This window comes from Scyliorhinus canicula, chromosome 16 (assembly GCF_902713615.1).
Source record: "Scyliorhinus canicula chromosome 16, sScyCan1.1, whole genome shotgun sequence".
NCBI classification, from domain to species: domain Eukaryota; kingdom Metazoa; phylum Chordata; class Chondrichthyes; order Carcharhiniformes; family Scyliorhinidae; genus Scyliorhinus; species Scyliorhinus canicula.
Genome location: NC_052161.1, coordinates 46,161,313 through 46,179,464, shown reverse-complemented (window position 1 = coordinate 46,179,464; position 18,152 = coordinate 46,161,313). Strand labels below are relative to the sequence as shown.

At 45.7% G+C, this 18,152-nt stretch overlaps 1 protein-coding gene across 11 annotated transcripts in view; it reads right to left on the bottom strand.

The window, feature by feature from the left end:
- Positions 1-1,234: 1,234 nt before the first annotated feature.
- Positions 1,235-18,152, bottom strand: part of LOC119950570 (transcription elongation regulator 1-like protein) — a 924,053-nt gene continuing 907,135 nt past the window's right edge. For all 11 annotated transcript variants that reach the window (XM_038773098.1, XM_038773095.1, XM_038773090.1 and 8 more), the window contains one exon: positions 1,235-1,879. In XM_038773098.1, coding sequence (XP_038629026.1) covers positions 1,723-1,879 — 157 coding nt within the window. In that variant the 3' untranslated portion in view covers positions 1,235-1,722. The remainder of the gene's footprint in view (positions 1,880-18,152) is intronic.

Below are 18,152 nucleotides of genomic sequence, written 5' to 3'. Positions count from 1 at the left end.
TGGAGCAACTTTTTCCCAACAAATCTGAAGCATAAGCATCCTTATATTTCACGTGATTTTCTTTAGGGCGTCTGGGGGAATATATACAGAACAGGTTATTAAATACATTCATACGAGGGTAAATTGTCCATTTCTGTGGCATGAATAGCACGGATACAAAAAATATCCAATCTTAATCCAGTTTTCTTAACTCGAGCAACAATTTTGTCTGCTTTAAACAGAACATTCTGTTATGTTTACAATTTTTTGGATGAATTGGTTTCTTCAGCCTTTTCTCCGTATTCCTCATTTAAATTCATGCAAACCTGTCTCAATGGTGACATGTAAAAAATCTTTTCACATGAAAAAAGTTGAATTATTAATAATAGCGTTAATGAACAGGTTATATTATTACACAATAGAAATTGAGTACTTATGATGAAGAATATCTGAATAAGATTGTGAAATATTTATTAATGAAAATATTGTGGATTTTGTACATACTTTCAAAAGAAATCACTGGACTTATTGAACCATAATTATAATGGAAATTGGTGTTACTTTTAATAAAATTAAAATACTGATTTTCCTTTCCGATATTGCAAAAACTACTCAGGTATTGTCTGAAGGCATTACACTACAAATCTGTACTGTAACTGGGTTACCTTACCACAAGCACAGTTTAAAATCATTACATTGTAAAAAGCCAAATTTTAGAATGTACAGTCTCTTATAGATGGCTATCTTCTAACGTTTTAAACACCAAGCTAGCACAACTAATTAGGCACCCTGCACTTCATGAGTAATAACTCACTAAAAGCAAAACAAATTTAATAAGGCGCATACATTAATGTTAATAGTTTGCTATACAGTACTGTTTCCAATCTTACCATCACTACTTTCAGACACTGATAAAAATACAGAGTACATAACTAAATTTGCCATGTCATTTTCTTAAATACTGAAATTACAATTTTAACAGTGCAATTTAATAAGCTGGTACCTTGGGCAGAACTTATTCCTCCTCCACTGTTAGAGTGACTGGAATAGTTCCCCGTTTTTGTTTTGATATTCAGCAGCAAAGTTACCTGTTGGTGAGTTTAATGTTAAGAACTGAATGCCTCAGAAAAGCTTAACAGAATTAGCTTTTTAAAAAATATAAAACACTAGTTAAAAACGATGGCCTTCAAATGGTGCCATGTTATAATAGTGTCCAAATGCTCAGTGTGCTCATCATAATTTTTAATCTCTGCTATTTTAGTGTGGTAACAATTATGTGACTGTCTCTATTAAAATAGTGCCGAGAGCAATTTCAGACAGAGGTACCAATGCACTAATCTTGCACACTAGTAATGCGCACTGTCCTTTCAAGGTCAGCAGGTTGAATTATTAACAAATGAAATTCTCCTCCATCCTAAAAGAAGGCATTTTGATTAAAACAGAGATTATGCACTGTTACAGTGTACTGATTCTGAACAATTGATTAGTATTCACAGAAATTAAACAATGTACTCGAAACTTTGCTTAAATGGCAAGAAATGAGATATTTGTGCTTTAAATAACAATAAAAATGTAATCACAAATCAACAACATAAATGTTTGTGTTGGAGGTGTGTCAAAATATTGAATTGCAAAAGCTTTTATGATGCAATTAGCCAAAGACCACACAGATTAGATTGTCTAAATTCCTTAGTCATCGGTTCTGTCACAGTAATTCAGTTTAAGAGAAGCTTTAATGGTGCTTTATCTGATCTTCCTCAGTCGAATCCTGTTTTCTTTGTCTCTCTTTTTGAGATTATTTAAGAATTGATTGAAGAAATGCTCTTGATCTTTCCTCTTTTGCACCAATCTAAATCGATGATCCCTTCCATATTTTTCTGCAAACTCCTGAAACGTGGATCTTGACAAGAAAAAGAAGAGACAGATTATACAGATCAGCTCGTTTCTGAGTCCAAACATGAAGCCCCAAACCCATGAAAAGCAAATAAGAGTTGCTGCTGGCTGCAAAAAAGCTTTGTGCTTTTAAAGTTTTATGGTTTAAGAATTTGCTTCGGAAGATGAAGAACGTTACAAGCAAAGGGTTGACAAACAATTTTATCATGTATTCCAGTGAAGCAAACGATAATTCATGTTTATATCAGAGAGACAGTGAGAACCTGTTTTACTTGAGGTTTCTATTATTAAAAGCCCTGTACTGTAGCCTGCACGTATTTATAATAACAAGAACAGGGCTCATTCAATGGTGTATCCTTTATGTTGAAATAAGCTTCATAGAATGGTATGCTGACCAAGTAAAGAAGTAATAAAAGATACAGTATCGCCATCATAGATACTTGAAATCTGACAATACAGAAGATGACACTAGTGTCCTTGTAAACTACAGCAACAAAAGCCTGGTACGCAATGCACTGACAAAGGATGAAATACAAGTCTGTCACATGCAGCTGATGAGTCATGTTAAGATGCTACAAATCTGGAAGAACAGATGGAAAACACTAAAAACAAACATGCCTTCCCATAAAATGGCAGCCATGTGCTGCCACTCTAAAACATGGTAAGTTGTGGCCTGCTATGACACACGAGTTTCATTTTGGTAACCAATTCACATTACTTGCCGAATTATTTTACAAGCCTGTAAATTGCCAAGTCAAGTGGCAGATGAAATACAATGTGGAAAAGTGTGAAGTTATGCACTTTGGAAGGTGGAATTTAGGCATAGACTATTTTCTAAATGGGGAAATGCTTAGGAAGTCAGAAGCACAAAGGGACTTGGGAGACCTTGTTCACAATTCTCTTAAGGTTAACTTGTTAAGGTTCAGTTGGCAGTTAGAAAGGCAAATGCAATGTTAGTATTGTCAAGAGGGCTAGAATACTAGACCAGGGATGTACTTCTGAGGCTGTATAAGGCTCTGGTCAGACCCCATTTGGAATATTGCGAGCAGATTTGGGCCGTATCTAAGGAAGAATGTGGTGGCCTTGGAAAGGGTCCAGGAGGTTCACAAGAATGATCGCTGGAATGAACAGCTTGTCATATGAGGAACAGTCGAGGACTCTGGGTCTGTACTCGTTGGAGTTTAGAAGGATGAGCGGGGATCTTATTGAAACTTACAGGATACTGTGAGGCCTGGATGGAGTGGATGTGGAGAGGATCTTTCCATTTATCGGAAAAATTAGAACCAGAGGACACAATCTCAGATTGAAGGGACGATCCTATAAAACAGAGATGAGAAGGAATTTCTTCAACCAAAGGGTGGTGAATCTGTGGAACTCTTTGTCTCAGAAGGTTGTGGAGGCCAAATCACTGAGTGTCTTTAAGACAGAGATAGATAGGTTTTTGATTGATAAGGGGTTATGGGGAGAAGGCAGGAGAATGAGGATGAGAAAAATATCAGCCATGATTGAATGGCGGAGCACTCGATGGGCCGAGTGGCCTAATTCTGCTCCTATGTCTTCGGGTCTTATGTTATAGCATGAAAGTTTATATGAATCAAATCCCTCTCTTCTCCACTCTATTGGAGACACTAACTGTTTAAAATAAATGGATAGATGTTGGGCTTAATTCAATACGAACATAATATGTGTTCATACTTGAGCATTGCTCATTGTAATTTTCAGGCAATATTTTTTTTAATTTAAATATATTCCTGATGAGAAGAGAGTCTGGAAAAGAAAGGTTCAATGGAGAAGCAAAAGCAAAATGAGATAAGAGGTTTGGAAATTAGTTTCTCCAGAAAAATAAGACGAGAAAACTGCTGCTGACAAAAAAGGGAAGACACATTATTGAACGCCAATATTATTCTGGGCCCAGCTGCATGTGGAGGCTTTAACTGGCAGAAGGGAAACCAGAAAGCTGGATAAAAAGGAATATCAAGAAAGTCATGTAAGGTCTAAAACGTCAAAAAGATCCCAGGAAACCTAACATCAACTACAAAATTTTAGACGGTGGACACGAGAGCTGGCTTGCGAAAAGTTTTTAACTATCGTGTTGGATGGAAGTCATGATGGCGCTAATTTATAAGAACAAGGAAAGTAAGGACAGAAAGCAGCAATGAACAGGACCTTAATTTTGGGTTAATATCCTGTATACCCTTCTTGTAATTATCTCTGAATTTCATCAAACCAATAACAGTCACTAAAGAAAGGGAAAGAAATCTTGCGCTGACCATTTAAACTATGTCAAACTTTCATCAGATGATAGATCGTTGAAAAGTGTGTATCCTTTTAAGGCCTGGCCTGGAAATAAGGCACAGAACACTATGGTATTACACTGAAGGTCAAATAGAGGGAAACTTTAAACGACTCCATGGCCAATCACACCCCGCCCCTCCACAATTTTAACTATTCACTGCAGTTAAGTGATGGAGGGACATCCATCTATAAATCAGGAATAATCCAAAACTCCAAAAATATCTGCAACATCCAAATCCTTTTCACCCAAGATCCCTGAGCTTGCTCTCCTACATTGATTTCTAGTCCACCATGACTGGGAGACTAGTTCTCCCACCAGAGCTGCATTGCTTGTGGCTCGTATTCGTGTTAGGCGCGGCGGCCAGTGGCGATTCACTCTCCTCAGCCGTGCTAATTATGCATGGCAGCGATCACAAGAGATTCCGTTCTGAATCCCGCTATTGGGCCATCATTTTGAATGGGCGGCTCAAGAATAAGGTCTGGTGGTTGGCCCCACACTTGCCCTCCGTAATGCAAATCCCACCTCCCCCAACACGGGAATAGCAGACCACCCCCCCTCCACAGCATTCACGCATAAGGCTGACATGACTCCCCCTCACTGACCCGCATAAACCCCCCACCAGATCAGAGATCACCTCCACCAGACTCCCATCAATGATCCCCATCAGAGGCCCCACCAGAAACCCTCATCAGAGGCCCCCATTAGAGATCCCCACCAGTGACCCCATATCAGCGAAACCACAGAACAGAGAATGTACATATCAGAGAATCCCTTACATCAAAGAACACCCCATTTCAGCAACCCCCCCCCCATGGTTGGGACACCCCCTATCCCAACAGATCCTTTGATCCGGAAGGCTCCTATTCACTTTTCGTGGGCTGTAATTGACAACCTTTAGACAACCATATGTCTGGATTGTTTATTTTCATTTCCCTTCACGCTTGATTGCATCTCAAGTACCCTGCTGTGAACCTAACCGCAATGTCTATAAACATCTACCTATGTTTGGCAGCACCTGACCACATCAAACACAGTTAAGTGCTTTCTGCTGAGAAAAAGAGGAAGTGCAGGTACTTAACTCCAAGATATTTACAAACACTATGGTTTGGCTCAACTTTCGATGCATTCAAGCGTGAAGGAAATGCTGGGAAGCATCAGGTGGAGATGTCTGATGGGCAGTCTCGGGTGGGGGGGGTTCATTGGGGTCTGAGATGGGGGTGTCAGGTGGGTGCTCTGATGGGGGACGGGGAGGATAGGGTGGGCAGGATATGCTTGTGGGGGGGAACCTCTGATGGACTTTGGGGGTACCTACCTTAAATAAATATCCCTAGGCCCACCTCGAGGTCCACTACATCAGAGCAAATACTTGCTCCAATGCACATCCGCCTGGATACCAGCCCAGAGGGCAGGAGCATCACGGAGATGTGGAGAATTTGGTGTTCAGCTTGTTAATAGAATGCAAGTGGGTTCAAATGACCAGACCCACTACATGAACGATGAAAAAGTGGCGTACCACATGTTACATTGTGTATTTTCGTCTTGGGTCACCCCATCCAGTTTTCATTACACGTGAATGGACATTCCATCCAAATGGAATTAGACAAGGGCGCAGCAATCTCTGTGGTCAGCTGCTGGACCTTCAACTGCATTCATTCTGGCCTCCAGGCGCTGGCTCTTTGGGACCGCCTCGATACCTACACTGGTGAAACGCTAGCAATAGGGAGTACCTCTATGGTCCCAGTGGAGTACGGTCAACAGATGATGAACTTCCCTTTAGTGGTTGTAAATGGCAGTTGCCTGAATCTGCTGGGCTGTAATTGGCTGTGCCACCTTTGATTGGACTGGCAAAGAGTTTGCCGAATGCACCCACATGGGCCTGAGGGGGTCCTGGACAGATTCCCACCGTGGTCCAAAAGGGTTAGGCACCATTAGAGGGGCAATGGCCCGCATCAGCATTGATCCAAATGTCCAGCCAAAATATTCTAATGCCCGGCCTATCCTGTACGCATTACATTCCAAACTGGACGCGGAGCTAGACCGACTTGAAGGGTTAAAAATAATTTGCACTGTCCAGTTCTCCGACTGGATGGCACCAGACGTGCTGCTGCTGAAGCCTGACAGCTCCATCCGCCTCTACAGAGATTACAAAATGATAGTCAAAAACGTTTCCTGCCTGGATTATTACTCTGTCCCTTGCATAGAGGACCTATACGCAAAGCTCCACATATTTTCCAAATTGGATACGAGCCATGCGTACCTGCAGCTACCTTTGGCCCCCGACTCGGGGAAGTTTGTTACCATCAATGCACACATTGAGGACTACTTTGGCGGAAAAAATCTGTTGCGGCCAGGATCGGGCCGAGGCTGATGCTGGGCAACATTCGCCATTATGCACCTTTGAGGTACCAGACCTAGGGAGAGATTCTCCGTCCAGCCAGCCGGCCAATGGGAGTTCCCATTGTGGGCAGCCCCACGCCGTCGGGGAATCCCTGGACATGGGTACGCTGCTGACATAATGGAGAACCCAGACAGTGGAGAATCCAGCCCCTAGTGTACATCTCATACTTTGCAGAAAGATTCATGTGGACACCTGACGTTGTGTTGGCCCAGACAGGACTGGGCTCATATCGAGTAAGGGCACAAGGGCACAAATCGAGTGGATTACCTCCGAGGGCACACCCAAGGGATGCCAGATTTGCTTCTGGAGGTTTCTGACTGACTGACGCCTTACGCCCCAGTGCTGCCTTTGGTCCCAGATGGACTTGCCGTGGAGCTGCCGATTTCAGATGCAGAGGACACCAAAATGCTGGACAAAGACCCATTGAACTCTGATTTAAAGGTCAACATGGACATATTTTCACCGCCAAAGCTAACGGTATCAAAGACCCCGGCCACCGCAGCGCCTACAACCCCACTGAGATGCTCCATGTGGAAGCGCTGCTCCCCAGTTTGGTACATGCCATCGGATGCCACACGTTCAGCCCTCGACGGCCATTCCTGGGATGGGACACCTAAGGCACCATTAGATCTGGCTGCAAGCATGTACATGGACATATCTCTGGACTTGGGGGCAGATGAATGTTATAACGCTCAAGGAGGTCACGGTATCCGGACAATTAAATTCCAGGTGACTTCCTTGAAATATGAGCTTCCCCGGTAATGAGGAGGAAGAGTTTCCCCTTAACTGGGGGATTCAGTCCTCTGGTATAAAATATCCCGACCTGGGAACAGGTTGGGAGGGAGACGCTTCAGAGAGTGGAGAGTATAATATCGTAAATAAAGATAATCTTCGTTTTTTACCTGCCTGGTCAATACGCGTTGGCGGTACCAGGATCTTCCTGATTCTCTGCGGCACTAGCAGGAAAACATGCGGGTTCAAAAGATGTCTGGAACAATGTGGCATGCAGATGTCGGGACTCACCTGAACAATGGCTGGGCCTGCCTCCAGAGTTCATGATGGAGGCCAACGGTAACCCTGGAGCCCAGAACACAACAGCAGTGGGTGGGGAGAAGCATCTTCAAGATCTTCCAGATACAGTGAAGAGGTCCGCCCTCGAGCCTCAACATGTTCCTGGAGATTCATCTTGTTTCTCACAAGGTCCATCTTCCAGCCTCAGAGTGTTCTCAGATGTCCATCTTCATTTGCAGGAGGCCCAACGTCTTTGTTCAATCGTAGTTTATGTTGGATGCCTTTTCAATGTGGTGCCCAGATACAACGGTGCCATCAGCCCTGCCCCATCATGGAATACGGTGCCAAACATGCAGTTGCATAATTAATAAGGTCGGGATGAAAGATATGGCATGGTTCCCCACCGGCCTCTGCAACAGCAAACATTACACGTCCTTATCCACCAGTCTGGGACTTAGTCCCAGATTGCTAAATTCCACCCTTTTTAATCTGTCTTCACGGAGTACAATACAAAAAAAATCTTCCAGAAATGTTGGAGAACCAAGGAATGAGTGAGAATGAGGAACTGAAATAATTGGTGCAAAAAGTAGTATTGGAGAAATTAATGGCTCTGAAAGTTAATAAATCCCCTGGACCTGATTATCTACATCCTAGAGTGTTGAAAGAGGTAGTTGTAGAGATAGTGCATGAGCTGGTGGACACCTTCCAAAGTTCTAGAGGGTCTAGAACAGTTCCGGCAGATTGGAAAGTGGCAAATGTAACCCCACTATTTAAGAAAGGAGGGAGAGAGGAAATGAGGACCTATAGATCTGTTAGCCTCACGTCAGTGGTTGGGAAAATGCTTGAATCTATTTATAAAAGATGTGGGGCGCGATTCTCCGTCCCCCACGACGGGTCGGAGAATTGTGGGAGGGCCTTCCCGACATTTTTCCTGATCCGCTATTCTCCCCCCCCCCCCCCCCCCCCCCCCACGGCCGCCCCACAACACGAATCGCTGCTCGCCGTTGTTTTACGGCGAGCAGCGATTCTCCCCTAGCCGATGGGCCGATTTCCCAGGCCTTTACAGCCGTTTTCACGAACTCCAACACACCTGCTATCACAGGTCGTGAAAACGGCCGCAAAGTGCCGTTCTGGAGAACCATGCCACCGATTGGCACAGCCGCACCACGACCGTGCCAAGGGTGGCATGGGCCCGCGATTGGTGCCGACCGATCGCGGGCAGCGGGTCCGAACCCCGCGCACTCTTTACTCCTCCGCCGCCCCGCTGGATCAGTCCGCAGGGCGGCTGAGGGGCATAACGGCCCGCGCATGCGCGGGTTTCACGCATATGCGTGATGATGTCATCCGCGTATGCGCAGATTGGAGCCATCCAATCCGCGCATGCGCGGCTGACGTCATCGTTTGCGTCAGCCGCCGTTAACCTTGGCGCGCGGGCTTAGCGAAGTTCGCTAAGCCTGCGATGCCGAGGTTCACGGGGCCCCGCTGCTAGCCCCGACCGGGGAGCAGAATCGGGTCCCGGGAGGGGGCGCGGAGGCTGCCGTGAAACACGGGCAGTTTCACGGCAGCCTTCACGACTCTCCATTTGCGGAGAATCACGCCCGTGATAACTGGACACTTAGAAAATAATGACACAATTGGGAACAGTCAACATCAATTAATGAAAGGGAAAGCATGGGCGCGATTCTCCGCTCCCCACGCCGGGTGGGAGAATCGCGGGAGGGCCGGGTGAATCACGATGCGCTGCCCTGGCACCCCCCGTGATTCTCCCACCCCCCCAAAATGGCGTGTTGCGGAATCGCCGCTCGCCGTTTTTCACGGCGACCGGCGATTCTCCGGCCCGGACGGGCCGAGCGGCCTGACGTTCCTGACCTGTTCACGCCGGCGGCAGCCACACCTGGTCGCTGCCGGCATGAACATAGCGTGAAAGGTACGTTTGGGGCCTGTGGGGGGCGGAGAGGGGATCGAGCACCACGGCCGTGCTCGGGAGGGGACTGGCCCGCAATCGGTGCCCACCGATTGTCGGGCCGGCGTCTCCAAGAGACGCACTCTTTCCCCTCCGCCGCCCCGCAAGATCAAGCCGCCACGTCTTGCGGGGCAGCGGAGGGGAAGATGGCAACCGCGCATGCGCAGGTTGGAGCCGGTCAACCTGCGCATGCACGGCTGGCGTCACTTAGGCGCTGCCGTCGCGTCATTCTCGGCACGCCGCTTTGACTCAAGCATCAAGGCCCAGGGGCCGAGTTTCTCGAAACGCCACTTCTAGCCCCCCGGGAGTGGGGAGAATGGGGGGAGAGGAGCGGCCTCCAACGCTGTCGTGAAACTCGGCCGAGTACACGACGGCTTTCCCGATGCCGCGCGGCATCGGAGAATCGCGCCCCATGTTTGAGATATGTGCTAGAGCTTTTTAAGGATGTAATTAACAGAATAGATGGGGTGGAACTAGTGGAAGTCATATATCTGGATTTTCAGAAAGCTTTAAATAAGGTCCCACAAACAATGTTATTAAGAAAAAATAGAGCATATGGAATTGGGGTGATATACTGACATGAATTGAGAACTGGTGAACAGGCAGTGAACAGAGAGTATGAATAAATGAGTCATTCGCAGGTTGGTAGGCTGGTAACTGGTGGAGTACATGGCAGGCGGTGACTAGTGGGGTACTGCACTTAGGCCCGAGCTATTCACAATCTATGTTCATGATTCGGACGTGGGGACCAAATGTAATATTTCCAAATTTGCTTATGATGCAAAACTAGATGGGAATGTTAGTTGTGAGAAAGATGCAAAGAGGCTTCAAGAAGATTTTTTAAAATTCAGTGAGTAGGCAAGGACGTGGCAGATGGAATAATGTGGAAACATCTGAAGTTATCCACTTTGATAGGAAACACAGAAATACTGAGTTTCTTAAATGATGAGAGAGAATGAAATGTTGATATCCAAAGGGTATTCTTGTTCATAAGCCACTGAATCTCAAACATGCAGTCAGCGCAAAAAATTAGCCAGATAAATGGTATGTTGCCTTTTATTCTAAGGCGGTTTGAGTGTAGGGGTAAAGAAGTCTTACTGCAATAGTATACAGCTTTGGTGAGGCCACACTTGGAGTACTGTGTACAGTTTTGGTCTCCTTATGTAAGGAAGGATATACTTGCCAATGAGGGAGTGCGACAAAGGTTCACCACACTAATCCCTGGAATGATGATATTATCCTATGAGGAGACAGTGAGGAGACTGGGCCTATATTCTCTAGGATTTTGATGGGGAAGAAGAAGATGCAGGAAGGATATTTTCCCCTGGCTAGAGGCATCTAGAACCAAGGGGCACAATCTCAGAATAAGCGGCAGGCTATTTAAGACTGAAGTGAGGAAGAATTTCTTCACCAACAGGGTGGCGAGTCTTTGGAAATCTCTGCCCCTTTAGAGGCTCAGTCACTGAGTATGTCAAAACAGTGATCGTTAAATATCACGGTATTAAGGAATATGGGAATAGTGTGGGAAAATGCCATTGAGGCAGATCAGCCATGATGTAGTTGAACGGTAGTGCAAGCTTGAGGGGCCGAATGGCCAAGTCCTCATTCTTTGTTCCCAAGTTTAAAATACGCACATTTGCATTCAAATATATTATATCACGGGCAATAACAGGTAACACCTCAAAAGTTTCCGTGTCACCTGAAATGTTAATTTGGTTTCTCTCTTCACAGATACTGTTGAGTATTTCCGGTATTTTCTGTTTCTATTACAGATTTGCTGCAACTGCAATATTTTCCTTTTGCACTGATTTAGTCATGGAGGAACCTGGGAGCAGATTTTCACCAAATAAAGACACTTATGATTTATACAGGGCTCAGTGTTGTCCACGGGACTATGCATGACAATACGAATGTAAATAGAGTTGCCAATTCCAGCTGGACATAGTACAAGTGATGTCCTCCTACGACGTCCTGCCTCAAAACATCTCAGCTCCACAATACTGCGACTGGTTGTCCAACATGTCTGTGCTGCCTTGCATTGTCTTTCTGCTCCAAGCTGAAAGTGAATAGATTCTTCATTATCCAATTCAATGATTCTTGGCTGGCAGTCACACAGCCTCTATTCCCCACGCTAACAACTGAAGAAAAGTGTTCAAAGACAATTTAAAGTAAGTGCCCCAAATGCTTTAGCTCTTCAGTTCCTTGCAGAAGCCCTGCAGATTGCTCTTTAATTCCTGGAGACACCAGGCCCAGCCTGGAGGGTTAGTAACCTTCGGTGCAATCGATGGTTCTTGGAAACTGCTGTGCACTACTAATACTACTGCTTTAACTTTTCAATTTCTTTAAATTGAATTTATATTATTCAATATTTGCAGGATATTAATTTTGCAGATGTTAATATTTTACTAATATTACCTATGATTTTTTTAAATGTAAGACAGCTGGCCATTGCATCATTTATAACAATCCAGATATTTCTCAGTGGTGTCTTTCTTCTTGGCACTGATCCAGGCGAGTTTCCTACTTCATTATTTCAGGCAGGCTCCTTGTTGGATTCCAGCCTTTGCAGCAGCGTTTCCAGGGCAGCATTGCAAAAGGAGCTCTTTGTAAAAAAAATCTAGCAGGGCATGGAGTGAATGAACTGCCCAGCAATCGATTGCACCCTGGAGAGAGTATTTACATTTTAGAATGTCGTCCACAAGGCCCTCGTAAAACTGCAGCTGGTGACATGCTGGCAGTACTGACTTTCTGGTGTGCTTATGATGGAAAATGTGATTTATAGACTTACTCCATCATAACTGTCGACTTTGAATATACTCAACTTATGTATGGGGGTTGCTAAATATCCTGGAAGGGTCAGAAAGTGGTGGATTTCCAGCTTCCATTAGATACAATCCCGAGGGAAAACTGGGTCAACATGTACGTTCAATAATGTAAGGTCCTCTCCTATGATTGCTGACTGCATCATGATTTTGTAATAATTTATGCATCAGCAATATCGCATTATCTTTATGAGAATTTGCTGCGTGTTCTTTTCGGGATTTTCTTGGATATTTTGTGATTAATTTGGTGACGGCATGGTGGCACATTGGTTAACACTGCTGCCTCACAGCACCAGGGACCCCAGGTTAAATTCCAGCCTCGGGTAGCTGATTGTGTACAGTACTTTCTTTGTGGGTGCTCCAGTTTCCTCGCACAGTCTGAAAATTTGCAGGTTAGGTGGATTAGCCATGCTAAATTGCTCCTTAGTGTCAAAAGATGTGTAGCTTAGGTGGGGATAGGGTGAGGGAGTGGGCCTAGGTAAGGTGCTCTTTCAGGGGCAGTGCAGACTTGATGGGCCAAATGGCCTCCTGCACTGTAGGAATTCTATGATTCTAATTTGAAATACCACAACAGGATTCTAAATCTTTACCAGAAATATACAAGAAAATAAATTTGATGTTTAAAACTAAAGTTGCAATTGATTTTGCTGAATACATCAGAAGATGGATTCTCAGATGCTTGGTTATTTTAGATGGCAGCCAGAAGGCCTTGGATTTATATGGACCATTGCAACTATTGCACACATCAGAGGCCTGCAGCAGCTTTGGATTTCTCCCTGCATTATAGGCATCTTGTCCAATGGGTTTGCATTTGGGAAAAGTGAAGCCAATGTTAATGATCCGAGCCTCGGAATTTGGGTGGATTCAGATAATGTCAAACTTTCAGGAAAGACTGGGAGCCGTTTTCTACCATTGGCTAGTATCCGTGCATAAGAGCCAGCTTAAGTATGAACTCAGTATTGTATGGTTAACCAAAACAACATTGTGCTAAACCATTTAAAAAAGACATCAATAATTCCTTAATGGAAAATTAATTTTTAAGTATTTTTTTACTTTCACGTCCACTGAAATAGTTCACAGGTTAATGAAACAGAAACAAGTCTGTGGTAGTCACCACTGATGTGTATATTAGGTGATTTGTGGTAAGGCCCTGTACTACAGGTACGGGTGTAGTTCCCTGCCTGCTGGCTCCGCCCAGTAGGCGGAGTATAAATATGTGTGCTCCTTGTACAGCAGCCATTTTGCCAGCTGCTGTAGGAGGCCACACATCTTAGTGTATTAAAGCCTCGATTGTATCCAACTCGCGTCTTTGTGCAATTGATCATGCATCAAAGTCTAAGTATTATTATTAGTGAAATTAGAAAATGCTTTGTGCCTTCATATGGCATTTCACATTGGCCTACTATCTTCATCCATTAATGTTAATATTAAGGCAGACATTTTTAATTAATAAAAATAAAAGACAAATGATTGCCAAGTGTTGAAAATCAATGACAGCAGGACAAAAAGGTGAAATACAGGTCAGTCAGCATCTATGGAAAGAAGATATAGATAATGATAACCAGAATGTGACAGGAAGGGGCAGAGCATACAGACATAAATGTGCACCAGGAAGTAAGGTCAGTAAGCAAATATGGTCAAAGAATTAGAGGCTCTCTATCTACTCATAGCATTCATAACTAGTTTGATGAATTGATAGCACAAATAGAAATAAATAAGTATGATATGATAACTGAAATGTGATCATAATATGATAGAATTCTTTATCAAGGTGGATAGTGAGATAGTTGATTCTGAGACTGTGGGCCTGAATCTCAATAAAGGTGACTATGATGGTTTGAGGTATGAGCTCGCCATGAGGGACTGGGAAACATTATTGAAAGGAAAGACAGTGGACAGGCAATGGCAGGCATCCTAGGACCCAAAAGTTGTTTATTCCTATTTGGCGCAAGAGTAGAAAGGGAACTGTGGCCAAACCATGGCTTACAAACGTATTAGATTCAAAGAAATGGGGCTGGGTTCTCTGTCTCAGCGGCTAATGGCGGCTTGAACGGAGAATTTGTGCGTGGTTTACGGCGAAAAAATTGGCACCGGCCCCTCAGCGATTCCGGGAGCGGTGAGGGGCTGGCAGCGGCGCCGGGTGAAACTCCCGGCTCCCGCGCCAAAAATGGCCAGAAAATGGCCGGGTCCCTGTGCATGGCAATGACCTGCAGCGGTTGCGCCGAACAACATGGCGTCGGCCGTGCATGGACCCGACCCGCTATCCGCGACCCCACAAGCCACCCCCTGGCCAGCCTCCACCAGTCCCCCCCCAGCCCTCGGCCAGTGGCATGGATCCCGCTGAGTGTGGCAGTCCTGGACACAGTCCGCATCCGTCATGCCGGGTCCCGACCGCTGAGACCACTCGTGTGGTCGGGATTTCGGCCCATCGGGGGCGGAGTATCGTGGGAGGCCCTGTCGATGATGCGCCAATGCTGTTGCAACGGCGCTCAGTGCGTAACATGATGATGCCTTTTCCGAGGGGGTGGAACATGGAGACTGGCACCGGCCCCGATTTGGGCATCGGAGTCAATTCTCGGACCGATTGCTGTTTACGATATCGCCATCGGGCAACGGAGAATCCCGCCCGAGGCCTACAAGTTAGCAAGAAAAAGCAATATGCCTGAGGATTGGGAGCAGTTTAAAATTCAGCAAATGCAGACCAAGGGATTGATTAAGAAGGGGAAAATATAATATGAAAGTAAGCTAGTGGTGAACATAAAAACTGACTGTCAAAATTTCTATCAGTATCTAAAGAGAAAAAGATTGATAAAAATGAAGTAGATGAAAAATTAAGTAGATGAAAAATGAAGTCGGAAACGGGCAAATTTATAACAGGCAAAAAATAAATCACTGAGGAAATAAATTTATACATTGCTTCTGTCTTCACAAAGGAAGACATGGATAATGTATTGTATGTTTTATTGAGGAGATTAAAGAATTTAGTATTAATAGAGAGAATTTGGAGAAATTAGTAGGATTGAAGATGGATAAATCGCAGGCCCGATAATCTTCATCCCAGAGTATTTAAGTAAGTGGAAGTAGATCCATTGGTGGTCATTTTCCAAAATTCTTTGGATTCTGGAATGGTTCCGACAGATTGGAGGGTAGCTAGTATAATCCCACTATTCAAAGAGAGAAGCAGAGAGAAATCAGTGAACTATAGACCAGTGAGCCTAATTCGGTAGTTGGGAAGTTGGTGGGGTCCATTATCAAGGATTTCATAGCATAGTATTTGGAAAGCAGTGGTGTAATCGGGCTAAGTCAGCATGGATTTATGAAAGGGAAATCACACTTGACAAATCTACTAGAATTCCTTGAAGATGCAACTAGTAGAGTTGACCAGGGAGAACCGGTGAATACGGTTTCTTTCGACTTTCAGAAGGCTTTCGAAAAAGTCTTACGTAGCAGATTACTATTGAATCATAAAAACACAGTGTGGAAGGAGGCCACTGGGCCCATCGGGTCTGCACTGACCTTTGGAAAGAACTACCTACTTAAACCCAGGCCTACACCCTATCCCCGCAACCCAGTAACCCCACCTAACCTTTTGGGCACTAAGGGGGAGTTTGGCATGGTCAATCCACCTAATCTGCACATCTTTAGACTGTGGGAGGAAACCGGAGCACCTGGAGGTAACCCATGCAGACACGGGGAGAAATTGAAAACACTACACAGACAGTGACCTGAGGCAGGAATTGAACCCTGGTCCTTGGAGCTGTGAGGCAGCAGTGCTAACCATTGTGCCACCGTGCCGATCTTGGCCAATGTACTGACTCCATGACTCAACTCCTTGGTCAAATGGGTCTAGTTTACCAATGACAGGCATTTCCAAGCACGGTTTAAATGAGTCCAACTCTTGCTGGAGCTTCTTTACTTTCTCAGCTGTTCGTTCCTTTCCCTTTCGATTAACAACATCAGCTGAAATCATCAATTTTTACCTTGTCACCAATGTGGTGGCTGGAGACATGTACTGGAGGCTTCCAGTAATAAACAAAAGGATTTATTGATGAAAGGCAAAATCCATTGTACATCAGGGGTGAAATTCCCCTTTAGCGAGACTATGGGCTGGATTCTCCGTTTCTGGGGCTAAATGCCGACGCCAATGGAGGATCTGTAGTGCTCCACATCAGCAAAATTGGTGCCAATCTCCCTCACCAATTCTGGTACCGGTGAGGGGGATATCACCGGCACCGTGTGAAACACCTGTGGATCGCGTGGAAAACGGCCTGAGAACCAGCGGGTCCCGAGGCGCGCATGCACAGAGCTGACAAATGCACGCCTATACCCCCATCAGTCGCACTGGAAAACATGGCACCGGCCATGATGGACCACGTACCCTACCATCCCGATCTCACAGTCCACCCCTCACCACACTATCCTGTCCTAGCAGAAGCTCCCCAGGCAGCGGCATGGATCTCGGCCGAGTGGGGCGGCGCTGAACACTGTCCGCAGCCAGCATGCCAAGCTCACAACCGCTGGGACTACACTTTGGGAACTTGGCCCATCGGAGATTCAGCATTGCGGGTGGGCCGACTGATGACATACCAGCGGTTCGCTTCCCAATGATGCCCATTTGGAGGGGCGGAGCATCGCGATCCGGTGTCAAACCGGTGCCTGTCCCGATTCCGGCGTCAGAAGCCATTCTTCGCTCGATTGCCGTTCCCGATTTCGGCGTCAGGATATGGAGAATCCCGCCCTATGTTCTCCCGCTGGAGCTGAATTGCACCTGAATGAGGGTGACCTGACTCGCTACCTCCCCACAGAGACCCCCAAAATAAAGACACCCCTGCCTTGAGGCCCCCTAAATTGAACCCCACCCCCCCCCCACAGAAACCCACTAAAAAATAAAGAGATTCCCCAGAGTCCCTCTAAATAAGGAGACCACCAGGATCCCCTAAATAAGGAGACCACCCATAAAACCCTCCAGAAAGGTGAACTGTGTCAGGAAGCCTGCCAGAAGAGAGTTCCCTGTCAGAAAGATGTCAAGAAGAAAGATCCTGTCAGAAAGGCCCCCCGAAGAGAGTTCCCTGTCAGAAAGGCCCCCCGAAGAGAGTTCCCTGTCAGAAAACCCTCCAGAAAAGAGAACCCTGTCAGAAAGTCCTCAGAAGAGAAAACATTGTCAGGAAGACCCCCCCCCCCCCCCCACTCCAGAATAGAGACTATCAGGAAACCCCATAGAAGAGAGCCACCCACCTGGAAGTCCACAGAAAAGAGACCCCTGTCATGATGTCAAGTTAAAAGGGTAGTGTCTTGAGGTGGATAGAAAGCTGGTTAGCAGACAGGAAGCAAGAGGTTGGAATAAATGGGTCTTTTCCAATTGGCAGGCAGTGACTAGTGGGACCGCAGGAATCTGTGCTGGAACGCCAACTGTTTACATTATATATTCATTTAGACGAGGGAACTAAATGTATTTGGCTGGATTCTTCGCTGTCGGGATTCTCTGTTGTGCGGCAGTTCACCCACTCCCGGGGATTTCCCGACAGCGTTGGGCTGCTCACAACGGTAAACCCCATTGGCCGGCTGGCGGGACGGAGAATCCCGCTGCCGGCAGGGGTGCAGAAAACTGGTGCGGCGGGACACAGAATCCCGTCCATTATCTCCAAATTTGCCGATGATACAAAGTTGAGTGGGAGGGTGAGCTGTGAGGAGGATGCAGAGATGATTCAGTGGGATTTGAGCAGGCTGAGTGAGTGGGCATATGCATGGCAGATGCAATATAATGTTGATAAATGTGAGGATAAATGTGAG